General features: G+C 39.1%; 1 protein-coding gene across 1 annotated transcript; it reads right to left on the reverse strand.

The window, feature by feature from the left end:
* Positions 1-1,139: 1,139 nt before the first annotated feature.
* Positions 1,140-2,337, reverse strand: rps26 (ribosomal protein S26). Its single transcript, XM_067447246.1, has 4 exons — positions 2,257-2,337; positions 1,546-1,723; positions 1,339-1,469; positions 1,140-1,228 (listed from the first exon to the last, which is right to left on the reverse strand). The coding sequence occupies exons 1-4, from the start codon at positions 2,257-2,259 to the stop codon at positions 1,193-1,195; spliced, it is 348 nt and encodes a 115-aa protein (XP_067303347.1). The 5' UTR covers positions 2,260-2,337; the 3' UTR covers positions 1,140-1,192.
* Between the last annotated feature and the right edge of the window lie 9,932 nt (positions 2,338-12,269).

Genomic DNA, 12,269 nt, shown 5'->3' on the forward strand with positions numbered 1-12,269 from the left:
ATGGCAAAAACCATTTATGACACTTAATGCACTTACCTGTCAAAAAGAAATTATGTAATGAATCCTACCAAGTGTGTGAATGGGAGAGATTGCATGTGTACTCGTTTGTTTGCTGGGGTTCTGCAACTGTTCCGCTTGTGAAATACTAGCTGCAATTTTCCCTATTTCCTCTAAACCAAACCCAGCTCTTTTCTGCACCATTTCATATTTCTTATCCCCAAGGTGTGATGAACTCAATATTTTTAAACGAACTGTGAAGCAACCATATTGAGCAGCAACTGAGAAAGAGAGACCTAGCATTTTTGGGGAGGCAGGGATCAAACTCTCTGTCATTCTTGGGCTTTATCCCTGGGTTCAATGTTTTTAAATATTTTGTGAGAAAAAAAATGTATATGACAAAGAAAAACTCTTTACCTCAAATTTGTTAAAATATAAAAAACTGCCTCATGTTCTATAAAACGGTGTGTTGGTTTCAAGAGGTATTGTTTATTTGATCTTGTTTTTAAGGAGTGTAACCCAACTTTAAGTTGAAGTAATTTTTCATGTCCAATAAAGTAATATTTGTTGTAACTTCTGTCTGCTTACAACTCTAAACGCTTGTTCTCTAGTTTTCCTAATTTATGTCCAGTCTGGAACACACTCAAATACATTTTCAGTTTTAAATTAAAATGTTCTTTAAGGTTTAGTTTATGATAACACTGTTTTCATTAGAATTGTAAAAAAAAATGTGTAAAGACCTTAGACTTAATTTGCACTATATATATATATATATAGTGTAGCACTTTGCTTACATTGAGAATGAATAAATGCTGTAAAAAAAAATTTTTTTAATAAAAAATAAATTTGTTCATTGGTAATTTAAAGCGCATTACCATTAAAAGATACGTTTGATTTTCAAATGTGTAAATAAATGTTAAAATTACAATTTAAGATTAATTGTAGAAGTATTGATAACTGTTTCATAAGGTTTTCCTGTTGAAAATGTGTTATTTTACCACTCCTATTTTACACAATTTTTGCCTTAAATATAGAAACTTATATTTAAGGTCCATTTCTAAATTACTTCACATCAAGCAGCTTAAAACCTTCAAGTGCAAAAGGACAGCAACATTTTCCATTTGATTAAACAGACGAGAACATTTTAGTTTGTCATCTTTATTTCTTTACATAAATTTATGCAAATATTTCCAGATCACATTGGTTTTGGAGGGGGTCGTGGGGCACCACCCTGAAAGAAAGAAAAAAACAGTAATCTTGATATTGTATTGATCAGTATAGTTGAAGCACAAGAAGTATACATATGCCCTAATTTAAAATGGATATGGATGCATGACTTACAGCGGGCCTGAAGCGTGGAGGAGGGGTACGGTCCTTCCTGGCCTCGCGAGAGCGGTTCCTCACCACCTTGCTGTGGATGGCACAGCTGACGCAGTAGTGCAGCTTCACATACAGTTTGGGCAAAACGTAGGCTGTAGAAGGACAAGGAACAAGTTTGATAAATGTTTCAACACACCCGTGTTTAAAGAAGCCCAGTATCTTACTCACAGTCAAACACACTGGCTTCAGAGATGTCTCTTACAGCTGCAGCCTCCACAATATTTCTGATGACAAACTTCTTGATGGCTTTGTCCTTGGGCACACATCGGGCACAGTTTGTGCAGCGGATGGGCTGGACATGCCCACGTCCCTTCTTAGCACGACCGTTATTCCTCCTCTTCTTAGTCTAGAAATTGGAGAAATATCAGCACTGGTTTACAAATGACAACCTTGAAATCAATATATGTTAATGTACATTTACAGAACATTTAGTTTTATTAGTTAAAATATAAATTGTGGCTTTGTGCCTGATACTTTATACAATAATAGTTTTGTAATATCTATTTGATTTTTAAAACTTATGTACAGCCATCGTTGTATCTGTGGAAATAGGTAAATATCAAGAAATGGTAATACGGAATTTATTTAAATAAATACAAACAACTATTAACGGGGGTAAAAGCCTAACTCATCAGTTTTAGACAAGATATAATACTGTTATAAAGGATATAATTGTAAATGCGTCTGTTGCTTGTTTAGTGTACATGCGTGACATTTCGGACGTAGTATCGCTTTAATGAAATTTACATGATCAAAAACGGAGTGTTTGGTTGTATACGGAGACATTACTCCGAAACGTGAACTGTTGAGAAAACGCACTTACTCGTGGTAATAAAATTATAAAATATGATCCTCTGTCTGAACGATTGGTAAACTCACCATCTTGGTTTAGAGAGGCATGAGAAAGGACCGGAAATACTTTTACGTCAACTATATAGTGCACGCGGGACCCGGACGTCTCTGGGTAATATAATAAAAGCCCGTATCAATGTTAACAAAATATAATATTATTTTTTATTATCATTTATTTCTTTATTGTTAAGCTTTAGTAGACAGAAAAGACTGTAAATATTGAGTTTTACGGTGTGTTTTGAAAATTTGACCGAAGTGTTATATGTAGCGTATTCTACCTGTTATATTAGCAGACGGTCTTCAACGTATACTGGTGCCACTTGCGAAAAAACCTGCAAAACCTTACAGTTGATTTATAATCTTCTTGGTAAGTCAAAACAATGCAAAGTATAAGTTCATGTGCATACATTTGTGATTAAGATTTCGGTAAAACTTTACAATACACGAATTAATTCATGCTTAACTAATGCACAAATAATCGTGACTCATTTCATTAAGAACTAAACCAAGTGATTGCTGCATCTGCAGCTAATAAACATCCATTAATAGATTAATAGATTAAGTATATGATCATTAAACCGTTATTAAATGTGTCATTATTTTAATTCCCTATAACATATTATATTCATTAATAATGTAAATTCATATGTTAATTACCACAATGATTGAAGCCATGCATATAAACATTCAGTTGACTGCTTTAATTTATCATTAGCTAACGATTTGCAAAGGTATCATTGTTATGACTTTACTTGTTGAGGCACGTAGGCTACATAACTATTAACTAATTCAAAATCAATTCTAAAACCATTACCACAATGACATATTACTTAACAATTAATTGTAATGTTGCCTCGACAAGTAAAGTCGTACATAACCTTTGATGATACCTTTAATCATTAGCTAACGATTTGCAATTAAAAAAGACACTTGGAAGTTGAAATGAATGGATTTGACACATTTTGGTAATTGACACATTAATTTACAGTATAAGTTACTATAATATGATATTAGGGAATTGTTAAATGATATCATAGGCTATTTAATTAATAGCAAATAGCAATTCATATATTACTTAATCTATTAATCATATAGAATGTTCATTAGTTGCTGATGCAGTAATCATTAATAAATGGTTTGGTTCTTCATGAGTCATACATTAACTGATGATTATCTCTGCATTAGTTAAGCATGAATTAATGATAATGATAGCACACCGTAGAGTGTTACCAAGATTTCCACTAGATGTCAGTAAAGGGTTTGTTTCAGCACAGAGAACAAGTATCTCTCCTAAATGTATCTCTCCTAAATGTTTTTGTCAATGCTCAGAAATAGTCAGTAAAGGTACATCACATAATAGCTAAACTTGACAAGCACTGAAGATTGAGAGAAACCAAATGTAGATGTTTAAGAATCAGTCACTGAAACATGTTTATTGATCACTAATCTAAATATTGTTAGGGACTGGTTCGTTCTCAGTGTTTTAGGGCCCTGCTATACAGTGGATTTATTAATGAACACTGTAGCCATCTAAAATACCACTGTCATCGAAGATCAAACCACACCTCTATATACACTCACCTAAAGGATTATTAAGAACACCTGTTCAATTTCTCATTAATGCAATTATCTAATCAACCAATCACATGGCAGTTGCTTCAATGCATTTAGGGGTGTGGTCCTGGTCAAGACAATCTCCTGAACTCCAAACTGAATGTCTGAATGGGAAAGAAAGGTGATTTAAGCCATTTTGAGCGTGGTTGTTGGTGCCAGACGGGCAAGTCTGAGTATTTCACAATCTGCTCAGTTACTGGGATTTTCACGCACAACAATTTCTAGGGTTTAAAAAGAATGGTGTGAAAAGGGAAAAACATCTAGTATGCGGCAGTCCTGTGGGCGAAAATGCGTTGCTAGAGATGCTAGAGGTCAGACGAGAATGGGCCGAATGATTTTAGGTGAGAAGAGCAACTTTGACTGAAATAACCATTCGTTACAACCAAGGTATGCAGCAAAGCATTTGTGAAGACAACACACACAACCTTGAGGCGGATTAGCTACAACAGCAGAAGACCCCACCGGGTACCACTCATCTACACTACAAATAGGAAAAAGAGGCTACAATTTGCACAAGCTCACCAACATTGGACAGTTGAAGACTGGAAAAATGTTGCCTGCTCTGATGAGTCTTGATTTCTGTTGAGACATTCAGATGGTAGAGTCAGAATTTGGCATAAACAGAATGAGAGCATGAATCCATCATGCTGTGTTACCACTGTGCAGGCTGGTGGTGGTGTAATAGTGTGGGGGATGTTTTCTTGGCACACTTTAGACCCCTTAGTGCCAATTGGGCATCGAATGCCATGGCCTACCTGAGCATTGCTTCTGACCATGTCCATCCCTTTATAACCACCATACACCCATCCTCTGATGGCTACTTCCAGCAGGATAATGCACCATGTCACAAAGCTCCAATCATTTCAAATGAATTTCTTGAACATGACAATGAGTTCACTGTACTAAAATGGCCCCCACAGTTACCAGATCTCAACTCAGTAGAGCATCTTTTTGGATGTGGTGGAACGGGAGCTTCATGCCCTGGATGTGCATCCCTCAAATCTCCATCAACTGCAAGATGCTATCCTATCAATATGGGCCAACATTTCTAAAGAATGCTTTCAGCACCTCGTTGAATCAATGCCACGTAGAATTAAGGCAGTTCTGAAGGCGAAAGGGGGTCAAACACAGTATTAGTATGGTGTCCCTAATAATCCTTTAGGTGAGTGTAAGTGCTGCCATTCTTTTTTTACGTGGATTTCTTCGATATGGACAATGATTGACATTTAGCTGATGACATTATGAAACGTCCTCTGGTTTGCTTCTGGAAGTGATTACAGAGTTGGGTTGTGGAGTGGAGCACTGGTGAAGGGAGGGGGCAAAAGAGGGAGGTATTCTTCTTATGCAAGCAGCTCTCAGCAATGTGCACTCTGGAAGAGTGTGTAGCTCCTGCAGTTGACTGTCCCATGTGTCACTGCACTTAGGGAGCTGTTGCCAAGTGTTCTTTATAGGGTCGCTAATGGGAATTGAAAGGATAAAACCAGGGCCCACCAACGCAAAGGTGCATTAAATCAAATATACTCCCACTCATGTTGTATTTTTCTTCGACTTTGTGATATGACATTTATGATATTCATTTCAGTGCTGGGACTTAGTCATGCTTAAGGAAATGATTGCTGTGGCTATAATATTAGCATTGGTAAATTGAATTTGAGAATGGAAAGTGCCAGGCAGTGTGTGTGTGCAGAAGCTGAACAGTGTTTAAGCTATCATGAGACAGAGAAAAAGGCAGAGATGGTGACACAAGAATGTGTCAGTGTTCCTGTAACCACTATGCCCCTAAACTGCAGCAAATAAACATTCCTCCATTCATGTGTCAGAGCTGAACACTTGCCCACTTTTGCTGTAAAAACATAGGCAATAATTAAAACCAAAAACCCAATACTTTTTCCTTTGTCTTAAACAACATTTTTCTTCCAGTGGATTACATTTGGACAATGTACCATTCATATCTTTTTTCCCTCCCCAATACTGGATAGTATGGAAGTGTGCAACACTGCCGATTACAATATATTATTTACAGCCCTAAATTTTGCAATGGCATGGCCATGCCGGAGGATTGTTAGTTATGTAGAATCCAGTTCAATTTATTATGTGGCTATTTAGGATACTCGATTGTGATTGGTCAATAGTGCCATCCAAACCAATATTTGCCGCTGACCATATAGCAACACTGTATATCAAACTACTTATCGGGTATCTGAAACCAGCATTACGTTTATGTCTCCTGTATTACACCATGCATTCATTATGCGTTGTTTGGCAAACATGGATCTGTTTCCAATTTTTTGTGAAAAAGATGTTTTGAGATAATAGAAAATATTTTATTTCCAGATTTTTTTTGGCAAGTAACAACACTGCACACAACATTGGACCCCATTGACTTTCTTTTTATGGACAAAAAACAAACATTTTTCAGAATTGTGTTTCTGTTGTGTTCTAAAGAAGAACGTTGTGCAAGTTGAGTGACATCAGGGTGCGTAAATGATGACGGAATCTTCATTATAGGTGAACTGTCCCTTTAAGACATTTTTTTTTCTCAGCCAACAGTAACAATTCACTCTTTACCACCATCAAAAAAAAATATGGCACCATTATTTGAGCTTTATCTCTGTCATCATGTGGTTGCAGAAAGTGATTTAGCCTGGCTGGAAAACAGGCCTACTGAGAACCGCCCGTCGCCTCAATAGACTAAATCAAGAGGTCATGGTCCATTAGTGAGGGGGGTCGATATTGCCACCTAAATCATTACTGCATCAGGCTTGTTCGCCCACACACAAACACTTGCACAGACATACTGATATTATTTTACACAGACTTGCTTCTACAGACTCGCACATTACACAGACAGACTCTACTCACTCATTGCTCTTTATAAGCCACAGACATCAGTCTAACAGTTAGATGTACACTCACCCTCATTACTCAGACACGTCCTCAGGAAATAAATGGGTTTAAGATTGCCAAGCTCCTATTTCTGTGGATATATACTACTCATGCAATAAATATTGTAATACTCTCTCTCTCTCTCTGTGTGAATTTTCACGTCAATCTCATACCCTCTACTCTGTTCAATAATTGGTACATTTTCTTTCATATGTTTAAATATTAAAACAGGAGGTTTGGAAAGACCTATCAAAGATCTTAGTTACATCACAGTCATCAAACAAGATTTGCTATTGTCACTGCATTCAGAAGCAGGTGATATTTAGGGATGGGGTAAGTTGCATATGACCAAGAGTGCAAGATTAGTTATAAATGTTTTTGTTCGTTTTTTCCCCCAGCAGTGCAGGAATGTACATTTTTAATGTGTATATACGTTCATTTGGTAGAATTTTGTGAGTGCAATACCATAGAAATGGACCCCCGCACATGATACGCAGGGGGGAAAGCAAATCTGTTTGCTCTACTTATTAATTCGTTCACTTGACCATGTTGAATTAATTAATTCCCTTATCTTTTCAAATTCTTAAACGTGCCCTCAACCCCTATATGTTATTTACAGAACTCCATAGATTTCGACTAAAAGCCACAAAACTCTTTGTGGATAGATATTTTGGAACATTCCAAGTGTTTTTGTACATACTTTGAAAGTTCACAGAGTCCAGTGTTGCTTTGGACCCCATGGACCCCGTTTTTTGATATATCTTATTTTGTGTTCCATGGAAGAAGGAAAGTCATACAGGTTTGTAATGACACGAGGGCGAGTACACGGTGACACTTGTCATTTTAGGATGAACTATCCCTTTAAATTAAAGTAGTGTTCATATGAATCAAATCACTTATCTAGTAGATCAGTGATCATACATCTAATTGCATTCCGATTTCTATACAATGATGCCAACTAATGCCCTGTCACCTTTAACATTCTTCTTCTCGAGGAGCAGTTGCAAGGCAGCGTACGAGCCTGTGATGGAGATGTTACGAGACTAGAGCCATTGTGATGTAAGATGGCAGCTTCTCTGGAGCCACCATCTGCTGAGAGGGTCAGGCAGCATGTAGGGTTCAAATCTCCTGGATTCTGCCTGCTTCCCAGCTGCCATGCCCAGGCACTCTGAAATCCACACACAACCACACTTACACACCTCGCAATTATCACACACACTCGTAGACGCGCATAATCCCAGGCATGCTGCGCTGCCGAAACCATTCTCGTCAGGGCTGACACTAAAGAATGCTGGGATTCTTGTCTTGAGGTACCAGTGTTTTTTCCTCCCTCTTTGGGTTTGTGCAAAATCCACACATTCTGTTGAACCCATGCGCCCACACTGCATCAGCCCTGCATGTGACCACTGCTCCACTGTGCTCTATTCAGCAGTGACTCGAACTTTGCTCACATTCCATATACTTTCTTTGGTCCGTTTTGCCCGTCAGCCAGTTCTTCAACCCTTTGAATAGGTCCCGAGTTTGGGGGGAAACAAGAAAGAAGCTGCTTTGCGGTCCATATATCACGTACCTGTTTGCTGCACTGTTCCTTTGAGTTTAAAGTGACTCTTTTCTTTCCTCGAATGGAAAGTAGACATTCTACAACAACCTCGCTCAGCCAAACTCTTACTCAGTCCAACCCAGTGAGGTTTTGTTTTGGATTTTTATCAAGTGATTTAGTTTTTTGCCATTATTCTATTAGCTTCAAACCACGACTGGAAGGTTAAGTTTCTCAAAGCTCTTCAGAGACCCTCAAGGGCACTTATTGAATTAAAACTTTATTGCTTAGTTTTGGAAAAAGAGCAGAGCGCTCCAATTAAGGAAAACAGCAATTCATAAACTCTCTCGATGTTGCTACTAGATAGAGATGTACAGTGTTAAAGAGTTTTCAGCTTGTGGTTTTGCATCTATCGCAATCTGCAACTCAGAATTTGTGCTTTTTGACTCGTCGTTTGCATATGTCCATCACGCTCCTTATTGGCATTGAAAGCAAAATGAATTAATTTTTTTAAAAGCTCTTGTGTTTCGAGATGCCTCCCTTTCCCAGCCTTCCTCCCTGCTTGCCGCCTGGCAGGCCCGTGTGTCAAAGGTGGCTGCTGCAGAACAGACTGTGGGAACAGCCGGTCAGCCTCCCCTGTCCCCTATTCCCTAACCAGAGGGGCAGCCATCAATCCAAGCCTGCTCGAACCCCTCCCGGTGCACACATCTCCGCAACCCACACACTCGCTCCCCAATAATCCGCGGAAGCAATTTCATCTCGACTCGGGTGGCGGCCCATTGTCGCCAACTCCTTCAATCTTTCCTAATTAACTCTCGCTTTGTCCAGCATCCGAGCTTCTGGACTCATCTCTACGACATTCCGATCGGGACCGGTCTTCACACTCCCGGGCAACCCTCGGACCCTAATCCCACTGCACCCCTCCTTCCCGAGTAACTCTTTCCCCCAACCTGCCGATCACCTACTTACAGAGTTAGGTAGGGGCATTAACTCCTTGGGTTTTTTGAAAGAAGAGGACGAAGGAGGGGGCGAGGAGGAGATGGCCAGAAAGCGACTCCAACCCAGACAATTAGAACAATGGACCAGGCCTGTAGGGGGCTAACTCGCAGCGTCACGCCTGGACGGTGGGGTATTTTGTCGGTTTAATGAATTGTCCGTCAGTCCCTGGCTGCATCACAGGCCGTGTAGAGAGTGGACAGCAGGGACCCAGACACTAAGTCGGTATTTATTACACTGCCTTTGTCACTAATTGAGCTAATTATCAGTGACTCTTCAGCACTCCCACAATGACAGTAGCCCTCCACCCTCCGCCTCCCTCATCCCACCAGTGCCTGGGAATGCAGCCTGACTTTGCTTCTTTATCCCTCTTTTTTATCCTTCTCTCATTCTCACTATATCTATCCCGTTTTTATTAATGCTTCCTACCATGTCACTATTTTGCCTTATAATCCACACTCATTTATACAGAAACTTCCTGTAAGTTTTTTAGATCAGTTTTACCTTTTTTTCTTTAATTGATTAATTATTATTATTTACCTTTCAAGCATACATGGAAAGCTTTTTAGTTATATTTTTTGGGCATGTTTGGGCTTCTAAAGACAGTTGAATAGAGACAGGAAGCGCAAGAAGTGCAATTGCACTTTGCTACAGTCCATTTTAGATGTGCCTTGGCCCAGAGAAAACGGCTGTGCTTCTGGATCATGTTATAGATATGACTTCTTTTTTGACCTATAGAGTTTTAGCCGGCAATGGTGAATGACACTGTGGATTGTGTTCACGAAAATGTTTCTGGAATTGATTTCCATTACAGTGGAATTCCTGTATGTGATGCAGTGTCGTCTAAGGGCCCGAAGATCACAGGCATCCAAGTATGGTTTTCCGGCCTTGACCCTTAAACACAGAGATTACTCCAGATTCTCTGAATCTTAGGATGATATTATGCACTGTAGTTGATGATAACTTTAAATTCTTTGCAATTTTTCTCTGAGAAACTCCTTTCTGATATTTCTCCACTATTTTTCGCCGCAGCATTGGGGGAATTGGTGATCCTCTGCCCATCTTGACTTCTGAGAGACACTGCCATTCTGAGAGGCTCTTTTTTTATACCCAGTCATGTTGCCAATTGACCTAATAAGTTGCAAATTGGTCCTCCAGCTGTTACTTATATGTACATTTAACTTTTCCAGCCTCTTATTGCTACCTGTCCCAACTTTTTTGGAATGTGTAGCTCTCACGGAATCCAAAATGAGCCAATATTCGGCATGACATTTCAATATGTCTCACTCAACATTTGATGTGTTATCTATATTCTATTGTAAATAAAATATAAGTTTATGAGATTTGTAAATGATTGCATTCATTTTTATTTACAATTTGTTGTTTTTACAATTTTGTGTCCCAACTTTTTTAGAATCGGGTTTGTAACATGCGAGGGGCACGAAATTGTTGCATTTTTTTTTATTCACAATTTGTCCCAAATTATATTGTGATAAATAATTTGCTTTTCCATCACAGAAATAAATGACAGTGCATCCGGAAAATATTCACAGCGCTTTACTTTTTTAATTCAGTTTAATAAAAAGATTAAATTAATTAATTTCCTCAAAATTCTACAAATAGTACCCCCATAATGACAATGTGAAAGATGTTTGTTTGAAATCTGTGTACATAACATGTACATAAGGGACACTAAAAACGTAGCTCATCATTCTGTTTTCTCTGATCATCCTTGAGATGTTTCTACAACTTGATTAGCGTCCACCTGTGGTAAATTCAGTTGATTGGACATTGTTGTCCGACATTGTTGATTGGACTGGAAAAGGCTGATATAGACACACCTGTCTATATAACGTCCAGTTAACAGTACAAACCAAGCAATGAAGTCTAAGACTTGTCTGTAGACCTCAGAGACAGGATTGCATCGAGGCACAGATCTGAGGAAGCATACAGACATTTTTTTGCAGCAATGAAGCACAAAGCAATGAGCACAGTGGCCTCCATCATCCATAAATGGAAAAAGTTTGGAACAACCAGGACTCTTCTTAGAGCTGGCCACCCGGCTAAACTCAGCAATTGTGGGAGAAGGGCCTTAGTCAGAGAGGTGACCAAGATCCAGATGGTCACTCTGACAGAGCTCCAGCATGTCTCTGTGGAGAGAGTAAAACCTTCCATGAGAACAACAATCTCTGCACCACTCCACCAATCAGACCTGTATTGGTAGTGTGACCATGGTCTGCAGACAGAAGCCACTCCTTAGTAAAAAGCACATGACAGCCTGCCTGAAGTTTGCCAAAAAACACTTAAAGGACTCTCAGATCATGAGAAGCTAAATTCTCTGGGCTGATGAAACAAAGATTAAATTCTTTGGCCTGAATGGCAAGCCTCATGTCTGGATAAACCCGACACCGCTCATCACCTGGCCAATACAATCCCTACAGTGAAACATGGTGGTGGCAGCATCATGCTGTGGGGATGTTTTTCAGTGGTAGGAACTGAGAGACTGGTCTGGATCGAGGGAAAGATGAATGCAGCAATGTATAGAGACATCCTTAATGAAAACATACTCCAGAGTGCTCTGGACCTCAGACTGGGGCAAATTATCATCTTCCAACAGGACAACAACCCTAATCAAACAGCCAAGGTAACAAATTAGTGGCTATGGGACAACTCTGTGAATGACCTTGAGTGGCCCAGCCAGAGTCCAGACTTAAAGGGTTAGTTCCCCCAAAAATGAAATTTATGTCATTAATGACTCACCCTAATGCCGTTCCGCACCCGTAAGACCCCCGTTCATCTTCAGAACACAGTTTAAGATATTTTATATTTTAGTCCCAGAGCATATGCAATATGCACACTTTACTGTCCATGTCCAGAAAGCTAATAAAAACATCATCAAAGTAGTCCATATGTGACATCAGTTGGTTGATTAGAATCTCTTGAAGCATCGAAAATACATTTTGGTTCAAAAATATCAAAAACTACGACTTTATTTAGCGTGTTCCTC

The sequence above is a fragment of the Pseudorasbora parva genome, chromosome 6 (genome assembly GCF_024679245.1).
Source record: "Pseudorasbora parva isolate DD20220531a chromosome 6, ASM2467924v1, whole genome shotgun sequence".
Taxonomy (NCBI): Eukaryota; Metazoa; Chordata; class Actinopteri; order Cypriniformes; family Gobionidae; genus Pseudorasbora; species Pseudorasbora parva.

Bases quoted from the DNA above. Each gene is read 5' to 3' on its own strand.
- rps26 (XM_067447246.1), bottom strand. The intron at 1,470-1,545 runs GTGAGTAAGATA...GTCCTTCTACAG, and splicing joins TGAAGCCAGTGTGTTTGACT to CCTACGTTTTGCCCAAACTG. The intron at 1,229-1,338 runs GTAAGTCATGCA...TCTTTCTTTCAG, and splicing joins CTCCACGCTTCAGGCCCGCT to GGTGGTGCCCCACGACCCCC.